The sequence below is a fragment of the Chenopodium album genome, chromosome 20 (assembly GCF_948465745.1).
Source record: "Chenopodium album chromosome 20, dcCheAlbu1.1, whole genome shotgun sequence".
Lineage (NCBI taxonomy): Eukaryota > Viridiplantae > Streptophyta > Magnoliopsida > Caryophyllales > Amaranthaceae > Chenopodium > Chenopodium album.
The window spans coordinates 9,139,507-9,160,547 of record NC_137853.1 but is presented as its reverse complement, the minus strand read 5'-3'; the positions used below and the strand labels follow the sequence as shown (position 1 = coordinate 9,160,547).

The following is a 21,041-nucleotide window of genomic DNA, read 5'->3' as shown; positions in this document are numbered from 1 at the left end:
GTCGGCCACCACATACAACCATTGTATATTTGTATGTGTAGCCGCCTTTTCCTAGATGCCAATATTAAAGTTCCATCATAGTTTGAATACAATGTTAAAACAAAGGAAATAATATAAATCGTAGAATTAAAAGTAAATTTTCTGTATTAAAACAACAAAAATAATAAATTATACGGAGTACTCCATAGTAGACTTCGACTAAGGTCTCAAACATCAAACGACCTGTAATAATCACCAAGAAAGTCATCGATTTGCCCCTTGGTAGAAGTAAACCAATTGAGACGATTAACAATTATATAAACCCATCATGCTATCGCATTATTTTGTTGGCTAGTATAAGTGATGACGAGAAATAGATATCGCCATATCGTAGGGAAGCATCCTTCGCAGTAAACCGTTAATAAACAATTGCTATCAAAGACACGTAACATTGATATAGATTGGTAATATCAGAAATTATAATTAATGGGTCCATTCACATAAAATTAGCTGGCTTATCAGTTATCAATTATCAATTTATCAATTTATCATACATACTTGGTCAACAGATTTGTCATTTGCGTAAATTTGAAAGCAAACAACAATTTTTACTTTAAATAGTCAAACTACATTATGATAATGTAACACCATAAACAAATGGACTCACGTGTATACTTTACTGTTGTATAAAGCCCAGTTTCTTTTAGTAGTGGGGCAAAATCATATCCAATTTATTAGAATGCCCCATCAACTTTCCTTATCCTTCCCTCTACTAAGTGTCTGATATGTAAATATTATACCAAAAAAATTGTAAGGGTTGAGGTTCGGTTTCTTCAGCTGCTAAATAAAGGCTACAAGTTTTGGCATAATGCCCAAAACAAACACAATTCTTGCATCGATTCTTCCTCTTTTTATTTCTTTCCCTCAGAATCCCTTTTCAAGCTTTCTCTTCTTTAATTTGGGTTTTCCTGGTTGCGCTTTACACTCTAAAGGCTGGTGGCATAAGCTCTTTAAGTTTATTCGAGTTTCTTTTATTTGACATCATACTTGACATATCCATGTTTGCATATTAGTGATTATATGATATGATGTTAATAGTACTTTTGAGCCCAGATGATACGTCGAGTTATTATTAAATATAAGGATAAGCTTTTTGACTAGTTATTAAAGTTCAACACATACCATTGATAATATAATCACTTTTGATGTGATATTTAAATAGGAACAATATTAGTGTTAGGTTAGAAATAGTAGAGACGAGGGTATGTAGAAAATAAAAGAGAATAATTTATCCAAACAAGAGAGAGTGGATCTCTCAACTTCTTCCAATCCACCCTTTTCTCTCCAAAATTAAACATTAGAAGACACCATAAGTATATAGGTTAAGTAGATATATACAAGATGTCGATTGTTTCATATACGAAATTGGTAGAAATAATGATGTGTGTGAGTCTATAACTATTAAAGTTCGTAAACTAAGCAGTAATCAACAAAAACAAATCATTGATAGCTAGCTTGAAAAAAATAGTTGCTATGAACTGACTTTATTTATAAGTAGAAGATAGACAATGAGCAAGATTTAGTTGGTTTATTGCCCTTTTTCCCAAACATAAGACCAGTAATAAAACAGGACAAAAATAGGCTTATATGACAATGAGCAAGATTTAGTTTATACTCACTTTGATGATAGACTACAAGTATGTATTCCCTAGATCATGTTATGCAAAAACAGCATCAATATGACAGGACTTAGAACATCCAGGGAGCTCGCACAAATACTCATATAAATCTGACTCGACTTGTCAAAGAGCCTCGAAATTACTTGTATAAGTAGGAACCTTAACAAGAAGTTTTTCCAAAGCACTAGTGTATCTCAACAAGTACATTACCAACTCCATTGTCTCATAATCTTCGACTTCCTTAAACACAATTTCCATCCTTTTTATATTTTGTAACGAACTTGGAGGTACAGCATACTCGTACATAGCAATCGCATTAAACTCTTCCTCCTCTTCGTTAAACTCCTCTTCCTCAAACCTCGTACTCATCTCAATGGATAGAAACTCTATCTTTGGTGTACAATTTAGCAGACATAGCAATGCTTTCCAACAACAAGGATTTGTTTCTGAAAATACGAGACATGATAGGTTACGAAACATGGGCAATTGACCATCATCATCCAGAGCACTATTAAGAGCGTTAATCACATTATAACATAGCTTAAGCGCCCTAACATTACGAATTGCTCGAAAGAGTTGTAAGTTAATTTGATCCCAACAAGAACTTAACTCGGCTTCAATTAACCCACTTATTTCATTGACAAACCTAAACTCCAAATCGGCCACATCAGTAGCACCAAAGAATTTCAAATTAGGAGCATCAACATCAATGAGGATGCTCTTGTTATAATCACATCCCGAGATCCAGGCAAGAATATAAAGCGACTCTAGATTTAGACGATATAACAATTGGTAACTTATCATCTCCGTAGCTGTGGATCAAACTCGCGGTCAATGACAACTCTTTAAGACGGGGACAAGACTTAAACAGGTTACCAAAAAGACATCTGTTAGCATCAGTCTCTAAACGCAAATGAAGTTTCTGTAAATTAGGGAGATTAATCTTTTCAGGTAAAGAAACGACGACGTTTATACTCAAAAAGAGATTTACTAACGATTGACATTGAAAGAGTTGAGGTGGTAACGTTGATGTAAGATGCTGTAAATGATTCAAGTATTTGACGTCGATTTCGTGCACTTTACGAGTGCAAAGAAAACGAACCCATGTACCAATACAAGATCCTAACGTAGTAAGGTAAGATCCAGTTTCATAGTAATGTCTAGGGTAGAGATGGAGTGAGAAGGTTTTGATTTCAGGGGATTTGAGTTGGAGTAATACATGGTTAATGATGGCAGATGCATCATCATCGCCGGTCTTTAATAATGACGCATCGACACGAAAGGCGGTGATGAAGGTCCAGAGATTGCACCATCGTCGGGATAATACACTGGTTATGACAGCGGATTTGATGGGAAGGAGTGAGAGAATTTCGATGAGGATTGCGTCTGGGAGTGAGCTCAATTGATCCATAGCTTGCAATTTTGATTTTCTTCTTAGGGTTTTGTTTTTTTGGGTGTTTATGTTCTTAGGATTTTGTGGGGTTGTGAATCTATCATTACATACTACGAGTATATATATATGCTAGGGTTCAGTTCATTTCACTTGAAATGATGTGTTTTTGGTTTGAATTTTGAAAATCTAACTGTCTAACTGACCTTTGACATTATTATTATTCAAATATTCAATTTTTATATTCCGTACATAGTATATACAATATTAAATATACATAAAAATAAGTAAAATGAATTTAATTGGAATACGGATTAATGGTTCAATAGACATAGCACAAAGTTTCAAAAAAAAAAAAAAAAAAAAAATGTTTCAACAAAATTATAAACTAAGACCAATGTATGAATTTTACGTACTCTAATATAAACGATAAGTTAGGTCTCGTGCAATGTATGGTATTTGCTAAGTTTTGTAATGAATAATTAAGACTATTAGTTTTACAGTAGTAATTTTTACAGAGGCAAAAGCTAACGAACACTTCAGGGGCGTTTGATAAACTAACTAAAAGTAAAAAGGTTACGGAGTAAATTAAAATTAACATTAATTACACCGATCGACGCGTGATTTTGTCATGCTTTCCCAAATAAATCCCACTTTAAGTGATATTTTAAATGCTTATCCAACGTCCTGCAGACGTTTGTTAGCAAGATCCTTTTATAAAAGTGCATTACTCTGAAATAAAGGAATTAATATAAATTGAATCATGACAAATAATTCTTCACTTGATCTATATCTAAGTTCATAAATAGTGAAATTTTAGCAACCGCTATGATGAGTGATAGATGTGTTACTATTTTTAATTTTATGTTACATACTACAGAGTAATAGCGATGAGCACCCGTCAAAAAAAAAAAAAAAAAAAAAAAAGCGATGAGCAGCATTTGAGGAACGAACTGAGGTTGTTACATCACTAGGAATACAGGCCAAGTATCCATGAGAGAGTTGAAGCATTCATTTGTTCCCTTAATAATAAGAAGTTAATTCTCGCAAATTGAAATTATTTATCCTATTGTGAATTGAAGCTACCTATTTGAGCTTAATAAACCCAGAAATTTGTTTTAAAATGGAAATAACACGACAATAATCTATGGCGAAATGCCTTTTTGGCCTATAATTTGGTGAATTTTTCTCACAAATTCTTGATTTCATCAGCTTTCTTACAAATTACTCAGTCAACAATCATAGAACAATAATTATATGGCAAACTATAGACAAAAGAGTTAGCCATTTGTAGCCAGGTGTATAGACTATCCTAAGCGAACAACGAACTAGCTAAAGAGTTATGGCTATGTCCTAATAAAGAAGAAAAACCACACCTGACCCTTGTCTCTCATCTTCACGCCCGAGTTCCACAGCAGTCTCAGCAACGAGGTTCCTTCTCCTTCCCTGATGATATCTCACCCTCGGCCTTTCGTTTTTTGGTCTCAACAACTAACTTCTTCACATATGCAATATATCCATCAACATTGAATTTTCTTTTGCAGCCAGCATAGTTCATATAACGGACTTTACCAAATACTGGACGTTCTCGCCACCCCTAGAAAAACCACATTAGCTTCAGTGTGAGAGCAAGCAGCACTTAATACTAGAGAAGATTAACAAATAAAAAACCATATGTATGTAGTAGTAATATAGGTAAGAAGCAAAACCTGGTCATGCACTCCACTAATAGACCACATGCAGCCTACGTATCCACTCGGGTCTCTACCATCCAACTCATACTGCATACACCCAACAAATAACTGAGAAACAAGTTTCAATGAAAATCTCTCATTTGACACTTTGAGAGTAAATACTAAATAGCAGAGTTACCTTGTCATTCAAGTAGATAGCTATTGCAAGGGCTTCTTCAGGTCCACTTGTCCATTCAAGAATTTTCTTTGCCCAATACATGCTGCATATCAATTCAGTCCCAATCAATCATATTACTAAGTGGAGCACACAGTATATAGGAAGAAAAGGTTACATACAAGAATTTTCCGTCTTCAACAAGATGAGCAATCAGAAACAAATCAGAACACAGCTAATGAGCATTCATAACTGAATCAGAAGGATTCAGAACACAACTGATGTTGGTCACTGGTGATGGGAGGTAATATAAACAGCTGAACTGTTACTGAAAATCCGAGTTTAGTTCCTAGATGTACAATGGAGGCCATACCAATCAAGCTATATGCTTTCTGTATGCATCAATCTCAATTTAACTATAACCCCCCACCACCCCTTCTAACAAAAAAAGGCACACATAAACACACAAAAGCAGGTGAAACCTGCATCAAAATAGTTCCATTGGAATCACACTGCTGAAAGGCTTGTGATATACCATCCTCTAATAAAGCTAAACTAGATTGCCAAATAACTGTGCAATTTCTATATTTAGGACAAAAAAGACATTACTTTTCAGCCACACTCAGGTGCAACAAAAAAGTCATAAGCCATTAACAGAAAGAAACACAACACTGTTTCATCACATTTAACCAGCATGAATAAGCCTGCAAGAGTCCAGCCCAGCTACAAGATAATTAGTAGAAAATCTATGACACGTGCTTTGTAATTCAAACATATAGACCAGCAATGAAACCATTTCTAACTCAAGCAAGGTGTGTTTGAAGTATAGAGTATAAACTGAACAGATAGTTGGAGTTCTACTAGTTCAGAGTTACTTGCCGCATAAATCCATGCATCTTGCCATGATGAACCATCTCCAACTGAGAAGCATTCCATAGCTGAAAATATAGCAATTAATGTCACACATCAAAAAATCAAAATGAGGAAGCAAATGAAGAAGTTAGCATCTTCTCTAATAAAAAGAGTAGAAGTATATAACAGGCAAGAAAGATGAAACTCTTGCATACTGCTTTTAGACAAATAAATGTTAGCTTACCAGATCAGCAGTTTGTGCCTTCTCCAATTGCTCTCTCCTGCAGTACTATCAATCAGTTTAAAACTGACCAAGTAACAAAATATATCAGCAAGCATTAACCTAAAACAGGTTTTCATTACTTACGTGTACAAGTGTTCCCTTTTATCAGAAGCATGATCCATCAATGTCTTACGTGCCCACTCCCATGCCCCCATGAGTGAGTCATAGTTAGGTTGATAATAGCAGAAGTTATCAGCAAGTTCTCTACGCACAATTAATTCTTCCAAAAATGCATCAACTGCCTTCAAAATCAGAAACAATTAGCGAACATATAATACTAAACTTCATAATTCCAAAAATAAGAAAAGCGAAACATTCTGACAAAATTCTAGACAACAGATGCCCTTTGAATCTCCCCTACTCCCTACTAAAACGAAGCTACTCATCCAGCTTAACTACTAAACTCAACATTCAAGGGACAAACCTCAGGAGCAACTTTCCGGACATTACGAGCCTCAAAAGCACAGCGTTGAGCTGATATTTGGCCAAAATGCAAGTATGGAGAGAGACCAGATAGGGCTTTTGGTTTTAACGGGATATTCCGTTCAGTTGCATAGTTCTTCAATCTCTTTGTTAAGAACCCATTCTGGCTTCCCTTCAAGACTTCAAGTGCAGCAGTCTCACCAGGTACACACCAATCAACTTCTGGCACTCCTGCTCCCTTCCTAACCACAACAATCAAAGTTTAAATTCTATCATACAGAATACAAGCTTGTGACAAAAATTATCAGCCAGAGGAACAACCATACCTTATAATCACACTGGTTGAGATTTAGTTACAAATTTCATAGCGTATACAATTTGACACATTAAACACGCTATGTTCATATTTAAGACACTCCCCCCACCTCCCCAAATCCCCAAAGACCCCAAATAGATATTAATGTATGAAATCAGTTACATAACTGCAAACTTATAATCAACAAATTCTTACTTGAGACGGTCTTCAATGAGCTGATCCCATTGTATGATAGGAGGTGAAGAACCCCAACTCCTATTTGGAGGTTGAAGAATTGGATAATCAATCAAATAAGTAGGTAACAACTTATTTATTTTAGTCCTAATAGTCCTAGCACCATACTCCAACTTGCTTGATGCTTCCCAAATCGGCACCACGTTGTGAGCATCAACTTCATGTATTGATACCGAATCATCCACTCTCTTACAAAGTTCTTCTTTGAATCCTCGAATTTCCCTCAAGGGTGTGAAGTCAGTAACTAGCAGAGAAGCCCCACATTCTACCAAAAACTTAGGAATAGTCTCTACAACTTCTCCCTGTATGTGAAGGAAACATATCAATCAATTTTTGGAAACATGATCAACCTAATAAAATTGTTAAAAATGTACTTTGTAAATGCTTATTGTCCCATGTAGGAAGTTCAGTTAAGCAACTATACCCACCTCTTTCGGTGCATAATGCTCATTATGCACTCGTGTCTATGATCTAATTTACGGAGAGCAAACCCATTTCTAATTATTACACAAACAAGCTACTTGTACAATTCTACACAATGTTACTTGACTTGTTGAACGAGATTAGTTCACGCAATGAAAATTGCTACCTTATTCAATTAAACTAGCCCAAAAGTGTACCACTAGCATGTACCAATTCTCTTTTATCAATCACAATTCACAACGATTAGCAAATTAAATAACATTGCATCTATGTATAAAATGTACCATAAAAAAGCCAAATTTTCAAATACATTCCCTAACCCTTAAAAAATAACAATGTCCCCTTTCTTATCTTTATTCTTGAATTCTTGTATTATCAGACCACGTATTAGTTACACAAAAACCATTAAAACTAAACCGAAACACGAACAACCCAAAAACAAAAAAAAAATAAGAGAAAGAGAGAGAAAAAGTGGTTACCTGGAAAAGGAAGAAAGGGATAGAAAGGGAATTAAGCAAAGAAGATTGCAAAAGCTTCAACCCTCTTAACATAAACCCTAATTGTCTAGCATTTGCACCCTTAAACCCATCAAATAGATTAAATGCAACTGCAATTGGAGCATTCCTCTTGTTTGCTTCATCAATGGCGTGGATTAATGCCCAGTTATCTCTGACCCTTTGATCCCTGAACATCCAGTATACAACTGCCCCATTCGGGTTTGAGCCCGGTTTTATGACCCGGATTCTTCCGGGTTGGACCGTTGCTGTTGGGCCTGGCATTGAGGTCATTGGGTTGATCTTTGGCCGGAGAATTGTGGGGTCAGAGGAAGGAGAAGAGAGAGAGAAAGAGGGTTGTGTGTGATTTTGGTGACGGTTGAGAAAAGGGAAGACGAAATGGAGGGAAATTTTTGGGGGGGATTTTTGTGGATTTGGAGTTGTGTACGTGGCCGTTGTTGGTCTTGACACGATATGCTTGTATATCAACGATATATACAATTATACACCATGACTACTTTATAATGACCTACTCATATATTATTCGGAGTTCTCCTCAGCGCATAGCTCCTATTTGCAAAGTTTGCATATAGGAGGGCAGGGTGGTAATTTATGGTGCATTAGTCAGCATATGAGTGTTTTTGTTTTTGTTTTTTTTACTTGATGACATGTCAATGCCGTTTTGAATTTGAAATGTAACGGGGTGTTGTTGAGTGAAATGAGAATTCATTTCATTTCTTCGAGGCAAAATTAAATTGCTTCTCTCTCTACTTTCCTTCTCTCCTTCTCTCTCTCAACTGCATTTGAGTATTCTTCTGTACTCTTCGTCTTCGTCTTCTTTCCTCGGTGTTTAAGCTTCTCTTCGTCTCCATCTGTCAACTGGTCGTTTGCTGACGGTAGTGGTGGTGCGGCTGCTTCGTTCGTTCGGTGTTTTTGAGTACAATTGAGTTTAAAGGTAAGGCTTAGTTGTTTAATCAATTTTATTTTGTGTTGTGATGATGAAATGGACTACGGATTCATGATTTGATGTTGCGATGCTGATTTGTTGTTGGTTTATTTCGTTTATTTGCATGCTTTAATTGTTAATTTTGCTAAATTTAGTGAAGTCGCGAATAGGTAACCTTCAAATTGAATTAGGGTTATCGCGTATGGAATTATGGGTTTGGTTTTATGATTTTGATTTGTTGTTTGCTATGTTGAAGGTAAATTTTGCGGAATTATTTGAAATTGGGTAATTAGGGTTTGTTTTGCGGGCAATTGCATAAACAATTCTTAGGAATTTAGATTGTTGTTTTGTTAAATTATGGGAAAAGAAACCAATAACTAATGAAATGTGGTCCTTTTGTGTGTAGTTATAGGAAATTGCTGGTTTATTCTGGTTCTTTGGTTGAATTGAATTTGCTGAGTTGTTGCTAGAGTAAGAAGGTTATTTGTGTATTTTGGTAGAACTGAATTTGGGGAGTTGCTGTGTAATGTGTGGTTACTAGGTTAGGGGTAATTGTAGTATGACTTAAACTTGCATAATAGACATCCATAGATAGTATTGAGCAGTACAATGATTTATTTGTGTTTTATGTATGATTTTTATTCTGTGTTTACGTGGGGGTTAATTTGTGATATGTGATTAAATCGTGATAAATAGGATTGAGTAGTGAAATAATTGGTTGTTCAGTTGTGATTTGTTATTTGGTGGTTTGTGAAGGGTTAGTTTATATCTATGTTCATTTATCCTACAGAGTAATGAAGAAGAAGAGTTCTGTTAGTGGTAGTGTGAAGAGGGATGTGGTGAATGATGGTGCTAAAAGCAAAGGGAAGAAGAAATTAAAACCTACTGATCCAGTGGTGTTTGAAAAAGAGGAGTTGGAGGACACTAGTCAGGAAACCACTAATGTTTCTGATGAAGACTGTTCAGAGTATGATGCAAGTGAAAATGGTGAGGAGGATGAGTCAGATCCTGATGATGATGATGAGGAGGAGGAGGAGGAGGAGGAGTATGATGAGGTAAAAGAAGGGTGGAAGGAACTAGCAATGAAGTTGATGCAGGATAAGATGACATCTGGGAAGAGGAAGGGAGGTAAACAAGTGAAGAGCAAAGCAAAAAGGGCAAAGGTAATAGTTTGGAATGGTATTTAGTTATGATTAAGTACTATATTAATTTGTGACTAGATGATTAACATGGTTTGTACTCTGCAGGTTGGGGTTAAGAAGACACAAGGTGATAGGGTTAGGGAGAGAGGGATTGTTGTAAAGACCCAGTCCAGAACAACTCAGAAGGTAAAGTTGTCAGTGTTGGTGTTATTGTATCTGATGATTAGCTATTACATTTCGATATTTCAATTAGAAGCTTGCCATGGTTAGATGCATGTGTTTTGGGATAATTTTTGATGTTTGATATTTTGGTGTTGTGCATGCACCAAACTTGAATGGTGTGAGGGCGTTTGGTACCTTGGTTCAGAAGTTCGATGATGGCAGGAGAAAGTTGGTAGAAGAAATGGGGTTTGGAGGGCTGCTTTTTTCACCACTGTCCTATCTTCCCCGGAAATTTGCTTACTGGATTATGTCTAGGGTGTTAGCAGATGGGTCCATGGTTTTTGGTGATGATTTTGTGCTACCGTTGACTGCTGTCCAGGTGGAGTATGTCCTCGGTATACCCAGGGGGTCGAAGGTAGTGCCATCATCAATACCAGAAAAGAAGCAAGCTGAGTTCAGCAGAATTAAGTCGTTGTTTGCAAAGAGTGATAACATTAATTTGGCAAATGCTGCTGGCTCATTGGTTCGAGCAGATCCAAAAGGGAAGGTGTTGCCTCTTACCACGAAGGCGGAGAAGACTGACTTCAAGATTGGGTTTTTAGTTGTTGCTTTGGGGTACATATTGTGTGCAACAATAAACTCAACTAATCTGGCAGTAGCTTTGAATGGAGCTCTTTTGACGTACGATGATGCTGCCAACTATGACTGGTGCACATTGGTGCACAACTGGATGTGTTCTGCATCAAGGAGGTTCCAAAAGAAATTAGACGATCAAGGGTATGCTGCAGGATCTGGTGGCTGTATTCTGTTTGCTTTGGTAAGTGTATATTTGTATTTTGTGTTGTTGTAAATTTTGGTTGAGGAGTTTGAACCTTTACACGATGCCTATTATTTTATATATGCAGATATTTTATCTTGATCATCTTCATCGTGTGCCTATGTCTTGGGGCTTGACACCGAGGCTGAAGGCATGGTCTCAGGATGTAATAAGCAAAGTTGTTGCAGATGATAAATTTGATTCGGGTGACTATGGGCGTACTCCGGTAAGATTAATTAGCGTTTTGTGTTGGGGATAAATGTGTGAATATATTTGGGTGTTGCTTCTTCTGATTATGTTATGTTGTTCTTTAGTCGTTGAATATCGCCTATGGTGAGGACCATCCGTTAGGTCCCCGTGATTTTGATCGAACAAGTGGATCAAAGAATGCTGTTGTAGATAAGGTTGTAACAGAAGTGCCTGTTTCAAGGTCTGAGTTTGTGATGGATGATGAAGAAATTATGGATAAGGTAGTGATTTTTTGTGTTAAAGTTATGGATTTATTTTGATGTATATCTCTGTCAAGGGTTATTTGATATATGTGAACGTTGTTGTTGGTAGGTGGTGGAGAAGGTGATGGAGCACGTGACTCCTCAGATTAGTCCTGCACCTGTAGTGGATATCGAGGGAATCATGGAAAAGGTCTGAACTTGACTCTATTTTACAAGTATGATGGTGAGTAGGCATTTGTGTGTCTTTGTCAATTGTTGTTGTAATTGTGTTTACATCTTGTGTAGGTTGTTGAGAAGGTGATGGATCGGGTGAATCCCCGTTTGAATTCCCAACCCGTTGTAGACGTGGAAGGAATGACTGGGAAGGTAGTACCCTTGTGAAATAGACTAGTCAGGAATTATTTAAACTTGTATAAATTTTGTCGAGGGTTGTGGTATTTATTTCATTTGTTGTTGTTGTAGGTGGTGGAGTCCGTACTGGATCGGATTACCCCGCAGTTGTTGACTGCTTTGGATAAAAGAACGAACTCTATTTATCTAGGGGTGACTGAATTATTCGCACAGGGCGTTGCTACAGCGACAAAAAATAGAGAGTTGGCTGGGAAATCTCTGCAGGATTCAGCTGTAGTTGATGCATCTGCAAGTCGGAGCCAGGGTTTAGGTGTGCCTACTCCAACTGAGTCTGAGTGTGAGAAGTTGGTTGTGGCTGATCCTACACCAAGTGAGTGTCTGAATCAGTGTGACACCTTGACTCCTGAAAACCCCATCCAAGCGGGGTCGTTGAACGAAGGCGATAGGTTGCAGGCTGGTTTAGATGCTGATGCTTTAGGTGAGAACCCATCAATGACAGTGACTGAATACACGGGGGGTATGGATGTACTAGGTGACTTGGAGAAGGAGGGTTTGGTTGGTTCTGGGGCTGAGAGGGAGGAAGCAGATGTGAATGCTGCTCAGGATTTAGGTGTTGTGGATGAAGTAGATCGGAGAGGTCCTCAGGAGTTAGGTGTCAGTGCGGATGAGTAGGAGGAAGAGGATGATGAAGCCAGTAGTGGCTTTCTGCTTGGTTGGGTAGGTACCAGGGGCACGACTGTGTACGATGATAAGGGAGTAAGTGATGATTCCTCTGATGGGGAACAAGAGGAAGTTGAAGAAGGGGCCGGTACCGCCGACAAACGTGTGGTAAAACCGACTGAGGCCGCGTGCTCCCAGAAAGCGTCTGACACAAGAAGGCATACTACGTTTGAGAGTCGTATGCTACGGTATGTCTGTTCGTGGAAGGAGCTTAATGATCCTTTGTGGTAGACTTCTTATTTTATTTCATGATTTGGTTTTTTCCATGACTGTGTTTTTAATGCTAATTGTGGGTTTTAATGCTCATTGGTGCAGTCCTGGTCTCGTGTTAATATCCTGTGGTGACATGACAGCAACTCAGAGGGATGCTTTTACAGTTGTGCACCCAAGAGCAAGGGTTGGAGATTAGTACGTAAGGATGGTTAGCAAGCTTTACACAAAGCTCTGGGCTACCACGGAGTTTTTGAACCGTAGCAAGCGCATTATGTTTGATCCGAGCTTTGCTGTGAGTATTGTATTTTCACCCTGTTTAATGTTGTCTGAATATGCAATGGTGCTTTATGAGTATGACAAGGTACTTTGATTCCACAGAACCGGCTGTTGTTGAAAGAGGACAATGAAGCGCATGTGGCTGAGAAGTATGGGCAGTTGTTTCTTAGTTACAGAATGCGTGTTGTGAAAACAGTAAGTGTGGCCTTGGAGTACTGATGATTTAATAAACTGTCTTTATTTCCTACGTAGCTGATGGTAATCTTTATGAACTTAATGCAAATCTTTGTCCCTGTGCTAATTGTTCCTCGGGAGTCTCTAGATGATGCACATTGGTTTTGCATTGCACTGGATCTGAAGGCCAGAAAGCTGTGGATGATTGACTCAGTATACCCTGATCCTTTCCAAAAGCATGCACAAGTACTTAGGACTATGGTATGTGAATTGAATTAGTCAGTACCTTAGAGTCTTTCTTTTTTAATGTTGTTTGATGTTTACCTATGTTAATCATTAACTTGGTGTCCAGCTCAAAGGGATTGATGTGCTCTTTACAATGAGTGATCAGTCCTGGAAGGATGGGGAGATACATGGCTGGGAAAAGTGTATCGTTGAGCCAAAAGGCCCTAGCAACGCGTGAGTTTATTTGTACAAATGTCTATCCTGTATGAGCCTTGCCATTTATCAACTTTGACTTATTGTGTCCCTCTTATTTGTCTTTAGGTTATACTGTGGGGTGTTCATGCTTGCTGCAATCAAGTTTTGTGCAAGAAGATTCACAACAAAGTTTGGTGTGGTAAGTGTTGCCTTATCTCTGAAGGAGTTTGTTTCTCTTAGTTTGGCCTTCAACCATTTATACATGCTGACCTAACTACTCTGCCTCGATGCAAATGTAGGGCAAGATACACATGGCTAGGGCCAACTTATTTCTGGATGATGCACAGTGCGATGCAAATGATTTGAAGGACAAGCTCGAGGAAATAGTGCCTGCCGGGAGGAAGACTCGACAACATCAATAGCTTTGACAAAAACATTAGTTGGGGGGAACAAAAAGACCCACCCAGGTTGCTAAGACTGCAGCGACAAACAGGGTGTCTCGGCGTGGTGGTGCAGCAGGCTGTGGAAGAGGTGCAGGCCGTGGAAGAGGTGATGCTGGTTCTGGACGAGGGGCAACGGTTGCTGGACAGGGACCCACAGAGGCTGGTGGTGCAAGTGGCAGAGGAGTGCAGCCACCGGTGGAGGACGTGCCACCAAACAGGCCGAGGCCGAGACAATGGCAAGTACGGCAGAGGAGCCCCGACAGCCCCAAAGACGTCCTACCCTATGCTCCGTATCATGTGCGTGATCGTTGGTCGCCAGAAGTATCTGCCCAAGGATCTGGTGATTACAGTCACTCAACTTCCACCATAGAAAAATTCGACTGATAACCTCTAATCATCTAGTGTATATGCCTTTTGATTTATGTTGCAAATAATATCATCTAGTGTTTGTTGTAAACAAGTTTGAACATTCTATTAGTTTCAGTATGGTACTGTTGAACAAGTTGTTTATGTTTTAACTCTGATGTATTATACTCAAATTAAGTTATATTTTGAATGTTGTGAATTAATCCCATTACTCATTCTTGTTTTCTTTTTTATTGGGTTTTAAATTAAATTGATACCATTCATATGGAATAGCAGAACTCGTTACTTCACACTTATACTTGGTACTATGCACCAAAAACAATTGTGCCATTTGAGGATGAATGGTACAATATTGATATACATAAAGTACCACTACATACCCCCCTTTTCTAGCAATCCCTTTAAACAACATATTAAGAAAGAGTAAATTACAAATCATCATTCCTTATATCAGGAAAAATACATATATCTAAATAACAGAAATCTGGGGTTCAATTACCCTGAAAAAATACGTAATCCAGTCATTATTTGAGACACAATTACAAGAGGGGATGGGAACTTGGGGTACCCATACTGTTGTAAGGAGGACTTACTCCAAGCAGACTAGCAAAAACCCCACCAGAGTTACCACTTCTACTAGTGAAGTACCCTAATGACCCATCAACATCCCTCATTTGAATTCCTCTGACCGATCTAATGTATTCATTTCGTGACAAAGACACAGGTGTTTGGGCAGCCGCAACAGCTGCCGCCTTCTTTGCTCTTGCCCTTGCTGTATTTTTTTTCTCTGGTGGCAGCCTTTTCTTTTCCCTTTTTCTCTGTGCAAGAGGGATACCTTACATTCGTGGTTCGATGTGACTTCTTTTTCGGCAAGGGTGGGTCTTTAATCACACCGGGGCTGAACCTTCACAACTGCCAACATAAGCACTACCAGGTGTGCTAGTGTTTGGCAATCCTGAACCTTGTACCCCAGGTGTGTGTGTGCCCTCACCTCTACTATTTTGTCCAACTGATGAGGGTGTGCGGTCAGTAGCAGCTGTTGTTTCAGTTTCAGCAGCATTAGCACTCTCCCTTGCTGCTTTTGCTGCTTCTTCACGCTTTTTGGCTACCATTGCTAAAACCTCATCAACGCTGACATCCATCAATTACAAAAGCTCTGCCACAGCCTCAACACCTTCCTTACAAGTGGAAGCCTTGGAGCAAATGGGTTCATAAGTACCCATAAGTTTGTGATACTGTCTCACTTCATCTGTCTTCAATGGATCGTGGTATGCCACTTTAACTCGTGTGTGCTTCCGTTGCACGTCCTTCCGCCAACGACGCAAAACGTACTTCTCAGGAACAATGGTCATTCCACTAAGGTCATACACTAGGATCATGTGCCTACAAATTATCCCACGACACTCAAAGTGTTTACAATCACATACAGCTTCATATGTGATCTTGTCAAAACACACCCTATAGCATCTCCGTGCTTTCGTCACTTCCTCTTTCCTTGCATACTTAGGCTTGATCCAAATACGATCCTCAATAACAAACTCAACCATAGTAGTCCCTATTTCGATTTGATCCAAGCAGCGCAAATACAAAATCTTAGTGCACTCCCGTTGCACTTCTTTGAATTTGGCGTCTGCATAACACTTTTGGAACAATAACTCCGCTGGGAAATCAGTGACTACTGGCCTGACATAACGCAGTGTGTTTGAGTCGGCTATTCTTTCAGCTTCCGCTCTAATCGACATAGCATCACAGTACCGAACAACAAACTCAGACAAGGTCGTGTGACTGTCAACATATCCTTTAAAAAAATGGTTGAAACTCTCGGATCGTTGCGTTGTTTTCATTCCCGCCCAAAAGAAATGCTTCAAGTATGCAGGGATCCACATGTGCCTCTCCTCATACAGCCCCGTTGTCACAAACAATAGTGTATCTGAGTATCAATCACATACAATCTCAACATGAATCTGACTGTAACTATGTGTGTGAGTGAGACTATGATAACGTATTATCACACAAGCTGAAACAATAACATGTAGCATACAATTTGCACCACATACCTTCAAGCCACTCATTGTCTTCCAACTCGTAGTACAAAATTGCTTCCTCCCAACGATCAACAAACTCATCAACTTCCAAACTCCCATAGATTATATTTTCCAACTCATCCTTTATTGCATCATAATCCTCAAGCTTCCCTAGGTACTTCCCAAACTTGTGAAGAATGTGCCATATGCACCACCTGTGGCACGTAACAGGCATTGTCGCGCGTAAAGCTTTTCGAATAGCAGGATCCTGATCGGTAAGGATAGCCAAAGGAGCTTTACCCCCCATGCAGTGCAACCATGTTCTGAAAACCCACGCATACGTCTCCGCAGTCTCCCGAGAGATTAAGGCACACCCAAACAATATACTTTGCCCATGGTGGTTGACCCTAAGGAATACCGCAAAAGGAAGATGAAATTTATTAGTCAAGTAGGTGTTATCAAAACACACTACATCGCAAAACTCCTCATATGCTGCCCTGCTACGCGCATCTACCCATACAACATCTTGCAACGCACCATCCTTCCCAAACCTACAAAGATGAAAAAAATTTTGATTGTCTGAACTCATTTTGTTAAAGTACTCAATCATCCCATTAGCATTGCCCTCCGTAACCTGAAGTTTCTTCTTCTCCGCCACTGCGTTCTCCAAGTCCTTCTGAGTAAAACCCATCTCTTCCACTCCATTGCGTTCACGTGCAAAAGAACTATACATCTGGGATGTTTTAACCCTAGACTTGTTCGCATTTTGAACCTGCTTCACCAAGTGATTGTTCTTCTCCAGCAACTCATGCTTCCGAAACATCGATACATCCTTCGCTTTTCTAGGTGTAACAATATGACCATCATGCTCCAAATTCTGCTTTCTAATTACCTAGTTCCCATCCTCATTCACACTAGCATATATCTCAACTGGACAACCACATTTTTTGGATTTCCGCTTCACAACTGTTTGTTCATCATGTGTCAAACCTTCCTTTAACATATCTACTTTACGCTTCCTTGAAGGTTTCCCGTAGCACTCACATGTCCACTTTGCATTCCTTTTCTGCTTACAACACCTTCCTTCTCCCAATTCCTTCTTCACCTTCCCCTACCCAGCTGCTGCCCTAACAATACCAAACCCCCTCTGTCTACTATATCTCCAAAAATAGGTGTCTACCTCTTCCCAAATTCCAAATACCATGCCCACCGCAGGGGGTGGTATTTCCTCCTCCTCCTCCTCCCCAAAAACAGTCTGAACTATCCCCGTCCTTTTGGGAGTTGTAAACCCTGATCCACTTGCACCTACATCCCCTACAACCTCTTCTGCTTCTTCAAACTCGTCGTGGTCAATCCCTGAGCATCTCCCTCGCTCTCAACCTCATCTACATACTCAAATACTCCTTCACCTTCTTCATCACTACTGCTCAATTCCCGCTCAACTCCTATACCAACAACACCTTCTTCTTCATAATCTTCAAAGTCAAGTCCAACACATACACCCTACATATCAATAAACCAAACTATACATAAATACACAACCGCAACATACACATTGACAAATCGACTACACTGATCACATATTATTGCACATACCACCATTAACAAACAGAATCACAAAATCAATTCTACTGTCTTTGATATTAAGCATATGAATCAGATTGTAACTATAACATACCAGATCATGAACCAATTCTACTGTGTTTGATATTTCAAGCCCCTATAAATACACAGAAGCAGCTCCCAAATCCAATATTTTTATCAAAACCAATAACTTTCAAATTACCATAATTATACAAATTCATCATATTAACAGCAATTCGTTACATTAATACAGCTACATTCAACACACAATGACCAGAATTATACACCCATTACTCTTTAACAACAGATCCACCAACAATATGAACACACGACAAACCCTAACGAAAAATTCGTTCATTCAATTGATAATTAACAGCGTATGACAAAGATAGTCAACAACAATTACAAATACTCACATTTTCAGTATCAAACCGTAGCTCCCTCGCGCAGCCCTGACCACCTTCCTCATGCATGGCTTCAGCTAAATCGACACCCAATATATCCACTAAACGATTTCGCATCTTCTCAATTAGAGTTAGGGGTGAGCAAACCGGGTACCCGGCCAAAATTTTAGGACCCGGACTTGGAATTGGTTGGAACCGGGTCCTGAAATTCAGAACCAGAATTGGAATTGGTTTAACCGGGTCCTAAAATTTAGGAATTGGAATTGGTACCACCGGGTACCGGTTTCGGTTTCGGGTACCCACTTATGTATGTAATTTTTAAAATATAATACAAAATTATCATTCTTATTTTAGCTAGTATCATTATTAGTGTTTAATACTTATATTTATATATGCATTAAGCTATTTGTATTCATGTTAGGTATTAATAATACTTTTTATTTTACAAATTAGATACATTTAACATATTTTTATTATCTAAAATTTATTTAGTTTAGGATATATTGGGTAACCGGGTACCCAACCGGTTCCGGTTCCAAAAAGTTGAGAATTGGAATTGGAATTGGTTATAACCGGGTCCTTAATTTATTACCCGGGATTGGAACCACCGGGTCCAATCTCGGTTCCGTACCCGCCGGTTCCTAACCAGTTCCGGTTCCAATTCCGGGTACCCGGAATTTTTGCTCACCCCTAATTAGAGTATAAAATTAATTATTCGCCGCCAAATCAACTTCAAGTTCATCAACGAGCGAATTCAATACTGGTTTCACCTTCCTCAATTGACTCCACCCCCTTTTCTGAATTATTCGAACAAAACCAGAAAAAATATAAAAAAAACAAACAACTCAGGAGATGATTTCTTGCCTATTGTTTTCCCGCTCAATATTTCGTTTCCCGTTCTAAGATTAGCTCCGTTATACATGTAAGCATACATGTTGGCAGTATTGGGCCCACTTCTTTACACCAACTTCACAATAATCACAGCATTGCCATCCTATGCTATGCGACAAGGGTTAATCATATTATTTGTAAGTTTTTGGGTATGGTCGTATGGTGCACTTGAGGTATGGAGTATGGACTATGGAGTATGGACCGTGCATAGGTCACACCTCACTGTCACACGAATCGAACTATCGAGTCGGTGGATCACGGGGTGCATGGTGCTTAGGCATATATCAATATATCATGTATAAGGTGCACATGTTAATGTTAATGTCAACGTATGATGTGCATATGTTAATATCGACGTATAAGCTGCATATGTTACCGCCTTTGTCGATACATTTTCTTGGCATACTCAAAATGACTAACTATTCTCAACTAACATGTAAGCACCTTTGGGTTTGCTTTTTGGCATTTCCATTGACCATTTCATGGCTTGGCACATTTAAATACTAAACATATCAAGAAATAAGGTATGTTTTATTCATATTATTTTCACTTATTTTAATTATCTTATTAGTATTTTACTTAAGTATGAACTTATTTTAATTTACCTAAACTTATTAATTAGACATTATTATAACTTATTTTAAATCTAATTTGAACTTGGATAACCTTTATTACTCATGCTTCAAAAGTAACAGTTTAACGTATGTAATCAACCCGACCATTAGTTTAAGAAGGTTTAAGCTAGGTTTCCTATTATAACCAATTATCAATAGGAGGAGTAGCCCACTTGGGTTATAAACTGCAAGTCCTGTGCTTTCTTTTTTTAATGTGGAACAAACAATAGTTACACTTACACCTAACATTCTCTACCTCGAGTGTGAGCTTATATACCCCCCGAACATAAACACACCAAGATCTTACAAAACTAGCTATAAGGCAAGGTGACGCTCATAGACGGGAATTATAGAGATAAGGCCTAACCGGTACAGACGATGCCTTTATTAGATAGTATAATCGAACCTAGCTCTGATGCCAGTTTTTTATAATAGATGGGTACGAAACAAGGTAGAAAAGTCCAAACCTCACAAACCAAAGCCTAAAAGAACAAGTTTCTATATTAAAATCAATTGGCAATAGGAGTAGTAGTCCTCTTCTTGTGTTATAAACCGAAAGCTCTTTACTTGGCTTTTGAATGTAGGATATATAAACAATATTCACAATTACACCTAACAACACATGTCATTAGATCGTACACAAGACTACATACATTTGATATGCATTGTGATCTCAACTAGGGGTGTGCAAAAAAGGACCGAGACCGGAAACCGAAATTGGACCGGACCGTTGAATTCCGGGTCAGTCTTCGGTCCTCACAAATTGCTGATTCCGGGGTTCCGATCCGGTTCGGGTAAAACCCAGAATATTTTGGTCAAGACTGGGAAATGTATTTTTTTCTATATAATTGGGTGAAAATTTTAAATTTTATGTTTGAATTTCTAAAAAATTTAGGTATAAAACTTGTAATTTATAAATTCTATGTGAAAAATAGGAAAGCACATATAAAAAACAAGACTTTTAAAAATGATATATACATAAAGATATTAAATTGCAAAAAAAAAAAAAAAAGAAAAGAATATAAATGGTCCATTCTGGTCCAAAATCGGTCCGGGCCAGAATAAACAGGTCCAGACCAGAACCCGAACCAGTTGATTACGGTTTGATCCTCAAAAATAGA

At 38.5% G+C, this 21,041-nt stretch overlaps 3 protein-coding genes across 3 annotated transcripts; all 3 read right to left on the bottom strand.

Moving 5' to 3' along the window:
- Positions 1 to 1,781: 1,781 nt before the first annotated feature.
- On the bottom strand, positions 1,782 to 3,069 carry LOC145596756 (F-box/LRR-repeat protein At3g26922-like). Its single transcript, XM_081652959.1, has 2 exons — positions 2,535 to 3,069; positions 1,782 to 2,425 (listed from the first exon to the last, which is right to left on the bottom strand). The coding sequence occupies exons 1-2, from the start codon at positions 3,067 to 3,069 to the stop codon at positions 1,782 to 1,784; spliced, it is 1,179 nt and encodes a 392-aa protein (XP_081509085.1).
- Positions 3,070 to 4,231: 1,162 nt separating this feature from the next.
- LOC145598017 (deoxyribodipyrimidine photo-lyase-like) lies at positions 4,232 to 8,370 on the bottom strand. Its single transcript, XM_081654304.1, has 9 exons — positions 7,907 to 8,370; positions 6,966 to 7,306; positions 6,456 to 6,696; positions 6,116 to 6,273; positions 5,993 to 6,029; positions 5,776 to 5,834; positions 4,921 to 5,002; positions 4,758 to 4,829; positions 4,232 to 4,645 (listed from the first exon to the last, which is right to left on the bottom strand). Exons 1-9 carry the CDS (start codon positions 8,213 to 8,215, stop codon positions 4,469 to 4,471), a joined length of 1,476 nt encoding a protein of 491 aa, XP_081510430.1. The 5' UTR covers positions 8,216 to 8,370; the 3' UTR covers positions 4,232 to 4,468.
- Positions 8,371 to 15,548: 7,178 nt separating this feature from the next.
- Positions 15,549 to 17,250, bottom strand: LOC145596755 (protein FAR-RED IMPAIRED RESPONSE 1-like). Its single transcript, XM_081652958.1, has 2 exons — positions 16,461 to 17,250; positions 15,549 to 16,333 (listed from the first exon to the last, which is right to left on the bottom strand). Exons 1-2 carry the CDS (start codon positions 17,248 to 17,250, stop codon positions 15,549 to 15,551), a joined length of 1,575 nt encoding a protein of 524 aa, XP_081509084.1.
- Positions 17,251 to 21,041: the final 3,791 nt, after the last annotated feature.